The sequence below is a fragment of the Amphiura filiformis genome, chromosome 6 (genome assembly GCF_039555335.1).
Source record: "Amphiura filiformis chromosome 6, Afil_fr2py, whole genome shotgun sequence".
NCBI classification, from domain to species: Eukaryota; Metazoa; Echinodermata; class Ophiuroidea; order Amphilepidida; family Amphiuridae; genus Amphiura; species Amphiura filiformis.
In genome coordinates, this window is record NC_092633.1 from 2,777,575 (window position 1) to 2,792,899 (window position 15,325).

General features: G+C 35.6%; 1 protein-coding gene across 2 annotated transcripts in view; it reads left to right on the forward strand.

Annotated features, from left to right (window-relative positions):
- LOC140154819 (carboxypeptidase D-like) overlaps positions 1 to 15,325 on the forward strand; it is a 59,099-nt gene that overhangs the window by 39,436 nt on the left and 4,338 nt on the right. The window contains exons 2-6 of one of the 2 annotated variants that reach the window (XM_072177405.1): positions 7,482 to 7,679; positions 8,736 to 8,836; positions 12,120 to 12,289; positions 12,768 to 12,952; positions 14,644 to 14,835. In XM_072177405.1, coding sequence (XP_072033506.1) covers positions 7,502 to 7,679; positions 8,736 to 8,836; positions 12,120 to 12,289; positions 12,768 to 12,952; positions 14,644 to 14,835 — 826 coding nt within the window. In that variant the 5' untranslated portion in view covers positions 7,482 to 7,501. Of the gene's footprint in view, positions 1 to 7,448; positions 7,680 to 8,735; positions 8,837 to 12,119; positions 12,290 to 12,767; positions 12,953 to 14,643; positions 14,836 to 15,325 lie in introns of those variants that run through there. The other variant, XM_072177404.1, reaches the window with a different exon arrangement.

Consider the following 15,325-nt stretch of genomic DNA (forward strand, 5'->3'; position numbering starts at 1 on the left):
TTCAGAACAGCTCAAATTTGACAGCATTTGAGCAATTTTGTGTTGTTAGAAAGCTGACAAAAGTATTCCTCTATTCAAACAAAGTATGCAATTATTTTAGGATTTTAGCGGTTAGTAGCCTTTCCATTAACTGGAGCTGTCACTTATATAAGACCCTACAAAAAGTTGGTAGGCTTGCAATCGATGCTTTATGTGACTTTTGAACATAACAAACTCCATCATAATTGCTTGTTATTTATTAAACTTAAATAATTTGAAGATAATATCGAAAGAATATCGAGCGTGTTCATCGACCTCGTTAAATTCAAGCAAACATTTATAATGTGTGTGTTTTGTGACAGGCGTGAAAGAGGGCGTATACCCAGCGCGTAAAAATGATAATAACCCAAATAGAGGGCAGGGAGACTAGTCGATATATCTGATATCAATTTGTCTTGCACTTTGACGTGTGGACGTCCCGTGGACGTAGTTCCAGACCATACGATACCCTCAAAAATCGTGATAACAAAATAAATAACTAAATCCTTCGAAGGATGTAGCATTTTATTTTCATTGTGATACATGGTTATCAATCCTGTTGCTATTTTGAGGTACATAAATATGAATACGTAAAGGTTGTCTCATGTCGTATTTTGGTTACGAGATACTGTTGAGGACGTTTTCTGAAAGGTTACTATTATCGCCTGTTTTATCATACGGTTGTAAATTCAATGAACTTTGACTTTGCTAAAGAACGCTTACAAATTGATATGTTGTTGGCGCTTTCAGCTACTCTGGCTATTTGCGCCATTATCTACCTTCAATCATATTCAATACGGAAATTGGTCCGAAACCTTATGATAGAGAGGTTGCGATTTCCAAACGTGATTTTGAATAAATATACGGGCGTATGATACGTACGTTTGGAAATCGCAATCTTTCAGAGACTGCAAATCAAATATACAAAAATCGTCGGGAACGACCGGGGCTCGGTGCAAAGCGAGGTTTGAATAATATTTAGTTACATGTATGTCAAACTTCTCCTGTAGATGCGAGACATGAAACTGATGACACGGAGTAGCCATTCACCGCAGATTCGAACGTTAACTTTTTGCGTTAAACGTTAACTTGCATGTTTAGAGAAATCAAGTTTCACTCGAACACATGCTTTTAGAGTAACATGGTCAATGGTAGACAATTTTGTGTGTACATGCTGTATCGAGATGATTGGTACCCATCAGTCTTAGGTGTTTATCGACAAGCCCGCTCCTTCAATATGCAAGCTTGGATCCTCTTGAAATGCCCAGGACTTACAGTTTTATGACCTTTTAAAACATTCATCTATAAATAAGACAGCTTCCTACATTGTATTTTGATGCGGTAGTCTTGTCCACAATCACTGGAAACTGATGGGTACCAATCATTTTGATACCGCCTATACACGTCCCTTTCATTTCTGCCATCTCCGAAAAAAGATCATTAGTACAAACTTCTAACTATAAATGTTAAATTTATGCCGCAGAACCTCCGATTTGGAGTTCTGCGTTAGTTCAGAACCTCCTGAGTTTTCTTAAATATTCGGTGCGTTTTAATAATATTAAGGCAGTTGCAGCATTTACCAAACTATATGAGATAGAAATCATTTTGAAGTTTGCATGCTCTACACAAAGTGACGCCTGATTACAATACGTCAGCCCATGAGCTGCAACGATATGTTTTCTTTTTTCGTTGCTTAGTTTTGTTTATTAATAAGGCCGAGTGGTGACATGAAAATGACTGTACCCTTATAGTTTACCAATGGCCAAATTTCAATGTGCATGGTGCAATGTCGTTTGAAGATTAGTCATTTTGTGAAGTTGCACATCCAAATACATGTAGCAATCTAAACACAGCCAAATAAAAAGTCGCCACTAGTTCCATCCTCATTTAATCAGAGTCTGATGAGTTTATGGCAAAATAATTTATATAATAATTTTCTATACACTTTCCTTCGAAGGTTGATACCAAATTTGATATCAAAAGTTTAATTATCGTGAGTATAGGAACCGTTGTTTGGAAATTCGTGCAATTTTAAACATTATTTTTTTAATAAGGCATTTACATGAATCTGTAATTTATATACTGTCAGTATTATGAATTACAGATGCCTTATTTTGTCTTAAATACACAGCTTTCGACTGAGCCACTAGCAGGCTATGTTAGTACGTCTATGACAATGACAAAGGTACCAAAATCTGAATTTTGATGATTTTTACGGTCGTCCGGATAAAAATCACTGAATGTGCCTTTATTGGTACAATGCAGAGTTACAACATACTTCTAGTGCAAGGCAATACCAGTGGGGTAGATTTCTTTTTGACATTGGGGGGAGGGGGGATGGGGTTGCAAAATTGTTTGAAGTATAGTGAATCCACCACCTTTTAGCGACCAAATAAGTTTATGGTACAAATGCGCGCGAAGCGCGATTAAAATTTGCCATATTGAAGCTAAAATGATACGGTGGAAAAGTTGAATATAAGTATAAAAGTGGCACTTTTTGGGCAAAAATGGCCAAATATGAGGTTCATTTGGTCAGAAACACACATACAGGCGTCAACAATGGGGGGGGGGGGATGAATGTATGGACCATCTCCCCTCTACCAAAATCCTCCGGGATCTACGCCTATGGGCAATACATTCAAAAATTGTTTTCAGCTATCGCCATGGTAATTAATCCTGTTACATCGCTACTTCTACAGTTTTATTTTTCATAGATTGTTGCCAAGTTCACAAGACAACCGATTTCAAATTCAAACTTTACCGGCCCTCTGTCAATTTGAAATCCCTAATATTCAAAGTTCATTATATCGACTCATAATTCAAAACAGCTCAAATGTTGACATCAAATTTTGTGTTGTTAGAAAGCTCACAAAAGGATTCAGACAAATGCAATTATTTCAGGATCTTAGTGGTTAGTATCCTATCCATTAACTGGATCGGGCTGTCACTTATATAAGACCCCACAAAAAGTTAGTAGGCTTGCAATCGATGCTTAATGTGACTTTTGAACATAACAAACTCCGTCATTTACTTGTTATTTATTAAAGTTAATAAATTTGAAGATAATATTGAAATAATATCGAGCGAGTTCATCGACCTCGTTTAATTCAAGCAAACATATTTATAATGTGTGTGATTTGTGACAGGCGTGAAAGAGGGCGTATACCCAGCGCGTAAAAATGATAATAACCCAAATAGAGGCACGGGGGTGACACTAAATTCACGGTTATTCTATTAAGCACGCAAACCTATGACAAATCCCGCTGGTTTGCTTGGTAGAAAATGAGTCCAGTTATCGATCGGTTATGAATATTCATGTTCGACCCCTTGATCATGTTAATTACGGTTGACAAATAAAGCCGCCATTCAGTTTTGCGAACTTTGTCTGTTCAATGCGAGTACCAAGCTTGAAAGTGCGCCCGCTCTGAGAGCTGAGACCACTGACCTCCACTGACCTCGTTTGTTTTGAAACGCCCTCAATTGAGCTGAGGCCACTGATTATATAATCACCCGAGTGTTTTGAATTTTGATTTATACACTACAGCGTGTGAGCCGGTTAGTAATATTAATGAAGTGACACACTGATGCACGGCGTTTATATCACTTGTACATTGCACTGATATGTCACTTGCTGAATTTCGTGTAGGCCTACTCATAGTATTTAAAATCCCTACTAGAAGAGTTTAGGTCTATCAAAAGAATGATTGAATGATTTTGGAGATTTTCCCCGGAGATTATCAAGGGCTGTGTAATAATTCTGAGCCTGGGGGGGAGAAGGGGATTTTTGCACATATTCATGGTAGGCCTACGCCTATTAAATAAAACGCTCTAAAAAGGCTTAGGATAACAGTACGCGTCCGGAAACGCTTAAATATGCAAATTGTCTTTTGAACAAAACCAAATTCTTCGCCTGTTTAATAGGCCTATGGTCAATAATGAGTAAAAAATCGGTTTTGTTAAAAAAAAATGTTTCTTACTGTAAGCCTATAGGAGGGCCTATCCACCAATCTGATGAATCTATTTAATTTAAGGTTTGCGGGATCGGATCCCAATAATTTGGATGTGCAACGAGGGGTGGGGGTGTCACAATTTTATTTGCAGATAAGCGATTTTTGGCAGGCCGGGGGGGCGGGGCATTTTTGGACACGCCGTTTGGAAATTTTATGAAAACGAAATGGGACATCTATTGCATTGATTTTTCTTGCACAACTTTTATTTATTTATCTAATAATTAATTAGTTAATTAATGAATGAATGTATAAATTAATTACTTAATTACTTAATTACTTAATTACTTAATTACTTAATTTATTTATTTGCTTGTTTATTTATTTAAATTAGGCCTATTGAAGTAACTCAGCTCTTAAACATTTCACGTACTCACTTGCAACGGCTCAACGAATTAATCAATAAATCAATTCTTCAAGTTATCAATCAATCAAACAATAACAATATTAATAATTATATAATAGTCAATTTCGATCAATAGACTTATCAAACCATCAAACAATGAAACAATGAACTGATCGACCAATCAAGTTGTCGATCAATTTTAATTTTATGACTTGTGATGACGTGAGACTAAATGGCTGACAGATTGACTGATTGATATGTTGATGTATGGATTGATTGATTGATGAATTGATTGATTGATGATTGATTGTTGGAATAAAGTGTGAAGGTATAACAGGTAAATGAATGAATGCAAGAGTGGTTGAGAGGAGGGTGTTGATTGGTTGATTGATTTACTGACCACATATTATTTCACACAATATTATTTTGTAAGATGGATGATTACTGAATCTGTCATTATGGTAAAATAGACAGTGGTGACGGTGTTTTTCATTATTAGACACATTAACATAATGCACTTTTGATAATACATGTACATTAAACAAAATTTTAAAAGTTATGCAAATCGGATAAAAAGATTTAAAAACAACGTTTTTTTTAATTTTTAAACGCGTTTTTTACACATTTCATTTTTTCACCATATTTCGACCTGAGATAAAATGTAGCTCCAAAAGTATACCCACCATAATAGGCCTTAAACTTTGCATATATTGTCTTTAGACTATTTTCTACTGCATGCACCTACAATCAAATTGATCTATCTGAGACATTTATAAAAAATATTTGGTCAAATTTAAAAAATGTAAATAATTTAAATAATATTGTTCATGATATAATTAATTGGGTTGTTTTGTCATCAGAATGAGATTAATTTTAAGTGAGTGAGTGTTGATGTGAGTATAAATGTTAGTGATTAAATAATAAATAAATAAATAAATAAATAAATAAATAAATAAATAAATAAATAAATAAATAAATAAATAAATAAATAAATAAATAAATAAATAAATAAATAAAAATAAATATTACACGTATATCAATACAGTATGTATTGATATACGTGTAATACTACTGCTCTTTTTCGAAATCGAGCACTCTTTTACAGCAGTTTGTGATAACTTTTTTCGTGTATAAATAAATAAATAAATAAATAAATAATAAATTATAGTATAGACAAGTTATTGTAATATATTTTTTCCAATAGAGGCGTAACATTCTGTTTCAAAATATTTATTTATATTTATTTGATTATTTTCTAACTTAAATATTTTCTTTAGAGCAAAGACACATATTTTCCCTTTTCTCTAGTAGAGCTTTCTCCAATTTGAGCCCTAAATAAAACTCTGCTTCTTTTATTATTGATTTAATTTCACGATTTATTCCATTGAGCAATATCAAGGATTAAAATCACACGTCTCACAGCAGATAGTTACTTGGTTTAGTGGTTGTACGCTGTGCCTTTCACCCGAGAGGTCCCGAGATCGATTCCCGCTTCCGCCTTCTATTTTGTTCAAGACTGGAAAGAATGAAGCTTATTTGACTTTAGGCCTACAACACTAAATTATTCATGGCTTACCCTACGTGGTGGTGTAAAGTGCTACCGGTAAACATGAATATGAATTTATAACACAATGGCTAATTTAAATAAGAATGCGGCCTCATGCTAATTAGGGAGTGCCTCTTCCTATCAATTATTCCATGATAGAGGGCAGGGAGACTAGTCGATATATCTGTAATCAATTTGTCTTGCACTTTGACGTGTGGACGTCCCGTGGACGTAGTTCCACACCATGATAATAAGGATAATAACAAAATAAATAACTAAATCCTTCGAAGGATGTAGCATTTTATTTTCATTGTGATACATGGTAATCAATCATGTTGCTATTTTGGAGGTACATAAATATGAATACGTAAAGGTTGTCTCATGTCGTATTTTGGTTACGAGATAATGTTGAGGACGTTTTCTTAAAGGCAAAATAGGTTATTGTTTTCACAATGTCCTGCAAGTTTTCTTAAAGGCAAAAATTGGTCCGAAACTTTATGAGAGATTGCGATTTTCAAACGTACGTTTCGTAAGAGGTGAAACTGATGACATGGACCATCTATTCATCGCAGATTCGAACGTTAACTTTCATGTTTAGAGAAGTCAAGGGCTTCTTGGAAATTGCAAGTACCCCAAATGGGCCTTTCTAGGCTCTACAGAACCCTTTTCATGTCTAAAATGGTTCTTTGTGGCCTTTATAGGAATCTTTTAAGTTCATTGTAGAAGGTTCTATACACAGGACAGCTTAGGAACCTTTTAATGCTCTACTTGGAACTTTTTTGCTAAGAGTGTGTCATATACCAGTACTCCTGGTATATACTTGAAAATCGTCTTCATTAAAACGTCTGACTTATAGCTCAAGATTCGATTCCTTATTACATAGTGTATGTTTATCTATATTTGAATTTCTATTTATATATTTCTTCAATCAATTGAATCAATCATATTAGTTATACTTAAGTGGGTGCTTTGAGTGTCGTGTGAAAGTTAGAGACCTTCGACTCTCCTAAAGCAATTAATTCGACTTCACTGGGAGTAGTTGGTTAAATACTTTACTACTAATCTATTGTTATGACGTGTATTTTATTGGTTTAGACTTTTAGACGTGTTAACTTTTCAATAATTCAATATCATCAGATTAGTTTATATATTTCTTGTTGGCCTACAGAACGTTCAATACATTTAATAGTCATTGGAAATTCTGGTCGAAGAGCAGAGAACCCACCCGCGCATAGCGTAAATTCATCTCCGGGTTTCGTGTCTCCCTCTTCTCATATCTTTCGTAGTTGTCGCATTAAAGAACTGAATTATACATTTTTTGGTGTATATAGATCTATATAAATTGATTAAGTCATTAAACCAACATTATCAGAAATGGAAGTGGTTATCTCATATTCAACCGAATTGGGCGAATAACTTCCTTTAGCCTTGGACGTACGTAGACGGAACCTCCAGCAAAATATTTTATTTAGAACTTATATATACATATACGAGCATAACAAACAGACATGATAATGCAAAATGGATGACAACCGATTTCTTTCCAAATTTGCGTTTTTTACAGAACATTCCTGAGTGATCACCATGCATCTTCACTACCTCGCATTGTCAATCATGGCAGCTTTTATGACGTGTGCCTCGGCTGTGCCAATCATCGACTTTGAATATCACGACTATGTTGAATTAACTTATGCTCTGGAAACACTACAACAAATGTATCCTGAAATGTGTGATTTGTACAGTATTGGACAATCTGTTGACGGTAAGTGCCGGTATTCGCGAAAGAGTACCAAACGGTAGCCTTTGACTAAGTGGCTGGTACCATGGTTACATTGTTTAGGTATGGTGGTTTATTACTAACTTAGATGACACATTAAAGTAGTGGGTGTTTAATAAATTTCACGGGGTTGTGGTTGAAATTGTCAAACGAGAGGGTCGACCATTTGAATACAAAGAAATACAAAGGCAAATTCCTTGTATCGAGGGTTGAAAGCCAGAAAACCTCAACTCACAATCACCTGCTCCCACAAAATGAGCATAAACTCGTCAGGGCACTATAGAAGATAGAGTCTATTAATCATGACAAAATTTATTAGGAAACAAAAGGTATTGTGGAGGAAATATTGATTTTTGAAGACCAATGCAAGGAGCCAACTTTATGCTCATTTTGTGAGAGCTGGTCATAGTGAGTTACGGCTTTCTGGTTCTGAACCCTCGGTATTTTTCGGGATTGAAGCTTCATTTGAGGGGTCGGACTTGTTTTGCTTATTTTATGTCGCTTTGACCCCTCCAACACAACCCATAAAGACTATACTGCATCAAACACTTCCAAGTGTTTTCATTTCAAAGAATGTCATCTATTCATGTTAAATAGTCCATAATTAATGACCATATTGATAATGAGCAAAATCATTCATGTGATGTAATCAAAATGTACTTAATTGCCCTGTAATTAGCCATGCCGGGCATCTGGCATACAATACAACATCCGTAGTCAATCTCCAATGTAGGTCAAGCATGTGGTAAAATAGTAACCAGCCTCTGCTCAGACATGAACTTAGGCCTTCAAAAGTTCGTACAGGATAAACTTTCAAATTTAGCTTTTTAGGGCCATCAAACATTTTTGGGAACAAGCTGCATTTTTGCCAAAAAAGGTTCCTGGTATAATTTACAAGGTACCTCATCAGAGTTTTATCTTCGTTGCCAGTTGTAATCGCACAAAACTTGCAGGACATTTTGAAACCCATATTTAAGTTGCTATAGGGCTAATTATACTTGACTATAAACTGTACTTTTCCCCTTCTTAATTTGGATACAGGTAGGGAGTTATGGGTCTTGGTTATATCCGGTGCGAATCCTGAACATCATACAGTGGGCGTACCAGAAGTGAAGTATGTTGGTAACATGCACGGAAATGAGGTGGGTAGAATGAGTTCGTAAGAAAATATGCATGGAAGTGCTGTCATGAAATCAATTATCTTAGATAAAAGCTGTTTGTAAGATTAGTGTTATAGACCAGACGGGGAAGTCCTTTTTTGGTCTATACTAGCGCGCTCGCTTTTTAAGGATATGATCGTGGGTTCGAGGCCCGGCAGGATCGGAAGTGACTCGAATATGTGCTGCGATCAAACACAATGAATCTGATGTCGATCAAAATCAAAATTCAGTTTTCAATTTCATTACATGAGCCATTCTCATAACTTTATTTTGCTGAAAACGCCATCATAATTAGACTTACGGTTCCAGAGAGACGGCAATTTCATTTAGTGTTGCTCAGAACAATACAGGATACTTCTGTGAGTGGTTTGTGATACATGTACAACGTAAAGGGATGAAAATATTTTGAAGGTCATGAAAAACAACAACATTATTTTCACTTCATCCTTCAGACCTAACCCCGGACCTAACGCGACTCCACGAAGAAATTTAGAAACAGATACTTATGCAGGGTGTTTATAATGAGAGCAAATGTATGGTACATTGGCGTATAATTTCTATCCGGTCAGATGTAGATCGGTTATAGATTCGATTAAAATATGATCAATGACACTTCCGACTATTTTGTACATGTGAAGTTATGTGCGAAGTTAAATTGGTGCAACAAAAGGTTCATCAACTACAAATCATTAAATCGATTCATGTCTTTGTAAGATATTTTGAACAAAAATATTGTTTATTGGATCTCTGATGAAATCAAGAAAGAACAATTTCAGATCCTCCTAGTTATTAACGCGATTCCAAAGAGAAATAATGGAAAAAGATAGATCGGTTACATATTTTATTGAATGACACTTCCGATTATTTTGTACATGTGAAGTTATGTGCGAAGTTAAATTGGTGCAACAAAAGGTTCATCAACTACAAATCATTAAATCGATTCATGTCTTTGTAAGATATTTTGAACAAAAATATTCTTTATAGGATCTCTGATGAAATCAAGAAAGAACAATTTCAGATCCTCCTTAGAATTAGTTATTAACGCGATTCCAAAGAGAAATAATGGAAAAAAATAGATCGGTTACATATTTGATTGAATTTGATCAATGATACTTTCGATCATTTTGTATATGTGAAGTTGTGTGTGAAGTTAATTTGTGCAACAAAAGGTCCATCAATCACTAATCATTAAATCAATTATTAGATTTGAATTTTGAATGGACCTATATTTTTATTTCTGAAATACTCTTATATGGTTTCATAAACACTAAGAAACATTGGTCTGTGCATCACCAACATTATAAACGAAATCTGGATTTTTCAACTGCCATAGTATATAGTACCTTTGTCCTGCCAAGCCTTTTATGGAACTAAATGTTTTATGTATACTTTGTATGTGAACCCTCTATATTACAAATTTAAAAATAAATCCTTAAGGTTGCAATTAGGGACCAATCAACTTAAGATTTAAAAACCATCTTAAATTTTAAATCTTAAAGATTTAATTTTAAAATCCGTAAGATTGAATTTTTAGATCCAACACTTCATTGGTCCCTAATCATAATCCCTTGGGATTTATCTTAAATCCTTGAAAATTAGATTGTATTTGGTACCATGTGATAGATAATTATAAGTGTATTTTTTCCATTAATACCTCATCATCTCCACGAATCTTCAAAATAGCACAATTTTCATAAGTGTAATTAGATCATGTTTGCCTACTAAGTAGGTAAACATTAAATTTTCGGTTTTTGGCAAACAAGGAAATACCTATTCTATAACAAATTTCAAGCCCCATTATATACTATCAATATAATTGTCATTAGAACAATTTGTAAAATCTCTAGCATACTACCATACGCTCGGGTAAGGCAGGGTTGTCAACGAACGCAAAGGATGGCCCTACAATTACATACAAGCGTTTGGTCACTTGTTTTCGCGTTTTAGTGCAACAGAGTGCGTGATAAGGTTATCTTATTATATTCCCGCCGGTCTCTACGATCTGACATGACACTGTACCTATACTTGTCGTTTCTGTGCCACAGCTGCAAGTGTGTAATTCCTTGGCAACTAACTACTAACTTTATATATTCAAAGAGTCGTCTCGAGACGATTATTGAAAGGAATTTAATAAGCAGAATGAAATATACTTCAATTTGGTGTGTGGGGGTTGTGTAAATTGTGGAGCCTATTCCGATTTCAACCACCGGACTGAACATTTTTTAGATATGGGCATCGAGGGGATGTGTGTCATTAGAACATTGTCTTGAACACCAACGAACGAACCCAAATAACATTGCTAGCTATTGCTAGGTCGATCGATTCATTGATATATACGCGGGGTTTATGTTACACTTTGACCTCGGAAGAAAAAGATAAGATATCTTATCTTTGTCTTCCAAGAAGATATCTTAGCTCTTTCTTAAAAGTTTGGAACAAGTCATGAGTTGGTCCATTATCGGATTGTAAACTAATAACATTGTAGTTTTCGTAGATATTTATTACATAATATGTGACCCCTCGGCACAACTGAGCCCTGAAGTCGCCAATCATCATTTTTGAGATATTCAACCAAAATATTCTGCTTGAAATTAGCTTTAAAATGATGTCTATAGTACTTGACATTTAAGTAGTGAAAAATCAATAAAACAGTCAATAAATCCTTTGTTTCCTATTGTTTATTGTTAAGTTCGATGGAGCATATCTCAATAGTGGCACTGGCGACATCCGGGCTCAGTTGTGCCGAGGGGTCACATATGTGATTATTTCCATTTGTATGGCACTTTTTAGTCTCAAAGCGTCGTGCCGCTGTATATGGTGGATATTGTCTCACAGATATTAGAATTAGTTCACTTCCTCCACGATTCCCTCACCTCCGGCAGACGTGTACAGATAATGGATGGCTATCTGTACTCGGGACCATCAATTTAAAGCTCCTCCGAACTGACCGAAGAACGGAGTTCTCTCACGATTCATTTATGCAATCCAAATGCACCATGAGGAAAATGGAGATCTGATTTTAAATGTAAAATCATTCAATCAATCAATCAATCAATCAATCAATCAATCAATCAATCAATCAATTCATTAATTTCATATAAACATTATAGCAAAGGAAATACAATTATTGTACATTAACACGTATTGCCAATTAAATTGCCATGCCACGCTCTCACATGACACGCATTGTTGTAATTAATATCTTAGAAAAGGAATAACTGTTAATTTTAAATTTCTTTTCGCCATGCCTTTGACCAAAATGCAGGCTGTTGGTCGCGAAATGCTGCTTCAGTTCGCAGAAGAATTACTGTTTATGTACGGTTTTGATGATGACATCACAAGATTTGTAGATCGGACTCGAATTCATATCTTACCAACAATGAATCCGGATGGGTTTGAAGACGCTGCTCCAGGGTGTACAGGTGTAATGGGCAGGTAGGTTCCTATTTTTAAGGACGAGGACTTGATTTTGTTTTTGTTTTGTTTTTTTGTTAATGTAATCTTTGTTACCCAAATCTATTCAAAGACACATTGACACATTGTCTCCTCTAGGTAACTCATGCAGAACTCTCAAACATTTGGTCATTTTGGTGTGCCATATATAGTTTGGGTTATCACTTGGGGTAAGGGCAAAGTTGAATTGCTAAACGAGAATGTTTCTTGAAATTTAAACAAAATGTATTACTCGTACTCCATTTGCTACCAACGTGTCATTTATTTTTAGTTGATAAATTTGATAAACTAAGTGGTTTATTTCCAATAATCCACTTTACTGGTGAGATTGTAATCATCGGTTGATTATTGCTGGCGGAAGAAATATATTTTTACACCAACACCCAGCATGGAAAAAACCAAAGAAAACAACGCTGTAGGACTCCGGCGTAAATAAATAATATACTTCACTTTTTTCCAGATATAATCGAAATGGGTACGACCTAAATCGAAACTTTCCGGACTATTTTGAAGAAAACGATACTCCTATTCAGGCCGAAACACAAGCAATAATGGATTGGATTGAGACCGAATCGTTTGTTCTTTCAGCCAATCTGCATGGTGGCGCACTGCTGGCGAACTATCCGTACGATAATCTATCTCCAGGTATGTAATACATAATGTGTGTATAATAGTATGTGACATATGTGATGTGATTGTGATGTGATGTGACATCGCATTTTATATCACTCATACATAAATTCTAGACAGTTCATTGGTTGATTACCATTTGCCATTTTTACTATCACCCTCTCCGTGTGATAGTCTTTACCATCATGTGCTCTGGCGTAGTGCGCCTGCGCCAAGCCGCGCGCTGACTCTTGGACTCGCCGATTTAGTTATGGGGTGGACCCCAAAATGTGAAATAGGCCTACATCACGGCAAAACATGGTGTTATGTTGATGAAAAAATGTATTTCCTACCTTAAATAGTATTTTAGTAATAGAATATATGCATGAGTGATATAAAACAAATATTAACTGTCTTAAATTCGTGTAATGGTTGAAATATAATCACTCGGTGAAAGATGTGTTTTTCCATTCCACTCGCCGTTCCGGCTCGTGGAATGGAACAATCCATCTTTCACCTCGTGATTATATTTCGACCATCACACTCATAGACAGTTAATATTTGTATAACATCACATCACATGAAATCACAGCATGAGTGTTGTCTTCAAAAATTAATTACTACATTTGATTTTTTTTCAAAATACTTCTTCCTCAACTGTAGAATTGCATTGCATAGCATTGCAGCTATGGCAACGTGACTTGAACATGCATTGGCTACTACTATTATATAGAGTTGTACACAAATTAGGGTCAAAGGTCCTTTAGGGGTCGTTTCCGGTAAGTGACCAAATACTTTAAAATACTGATGTTTCCGCAAATGACATACAATGACGTTACTTGCAAATATTAATTGGTATCAAGTTCGATGGCCAAAAATTACCAGTTGCAGAGCCCGCAGAAGTATCAGGAAAACAGTGCAAAAATATACTAGCTTATACTGGAACAAGTGATGAAAATCACGGGGCACATAAGCTGTCAAACTAAACCAAACAGACGAAAAACAACAGACGTTTCGAGCAGATAAACTGCTCTTCTTCAGGGACACACATATAAAATCAAACAACGGAAACTACATGCTGTAGTTGAAAAACAAATTCAAGTCAAAAACTGAAGGCAAGTTCAAATAGAACTCAGCAAACAAGACAACAAGCTCAGGGCAAAATAAGCTGTGTCTTAACTTAATGCAAGGAAGTTCACCCACACGAACCTGCCATGAAAAGCTCAATCTGACATCAGTCATATTTACTTAAAATAGTCATTTAAGAACATCATCAGGTTTGTTAATTATAGAATAAGACCCAATATTTAAAAGGCATTATTATGTTTTCAGAATCTGGTGATACCTTTGTACATAACCACCACTCGGAATCTTTATGAAGGCTATTATAATTCTGAAAACATAATGATAAAATTGGACGGATTTTTCTCATGATTCGTCGAGCGCGATATTTGAAAACTGAAAGCAAGATTGATAAATTTATATATCACGCTCAATCCATCAACTTTTATATCAACATCCAGCGACAGTTTTGGCATTATGTACCTTTGACTTTAAACAATTGAGTGGCGGACATGTAAGGTCCTAGTCGCAGTAGCAACACGTTGTTGTTTTTGTGGGAAGTGAAAAGGGAGAAAACCCAAGTTCTCCACCCACTTGGCGCCGCCACTCCCTAAACATGTGACATGAGTGTATAAAAAGAGTTCGTCTGCTTTTGTTATTTTTAGAGGACAAAAAAAAAGCCAACGATACGTCACCATACAGTAAAGCTCCGGATGATGACATTCTTCGGCATCTCGCACTAAGTTATTCCCAACCCCACCCAACTATGCACGTATTCAATGAGACCTTCTGCGGTGGTTCGGAAGGTGGTTTCAAAGACGGTATAACTAACGGAGCGGATTGGTATCCTGTAGCGGGTAAGTCATTCGGGAGGTTGTGCTAATCATATCGCAGTGACGAGAGACGTGAAAGTGACGATATAACGGTTGCAAGCATGCAGGTACGGGTGTAGCCAGTGTCAGCACTTCCCCCACAGTTTACCCCCTCCTTCACTTTTAAGGCAACCCCCACTGGATGTAGCGTCGAGGAAATGTTACTTTTCTTCCCGACTTAAACTTAGTCAAAAGCTTGAAATGCTCGGAACTTTGCAAATTTACATTTTTATACACAAAATGAAATATTTTCATTAAAGGCCATTCAGTGATTTGCTCATCAGGTCGATCGTAAAAATCATCATAATTCAGATTTTGGTACCCTTTGTCATTGTCATAGATGTGCTAACATAGCCTGCTAATGGTTCAGCCGAAAGCCCTGTATTAAAGACAATATAAGACATTTTACATGAAACTGACTAAGTAGAGAATTTGGCTACATGTATTTGAATAGAGCTTCAACTTGGTCAATACT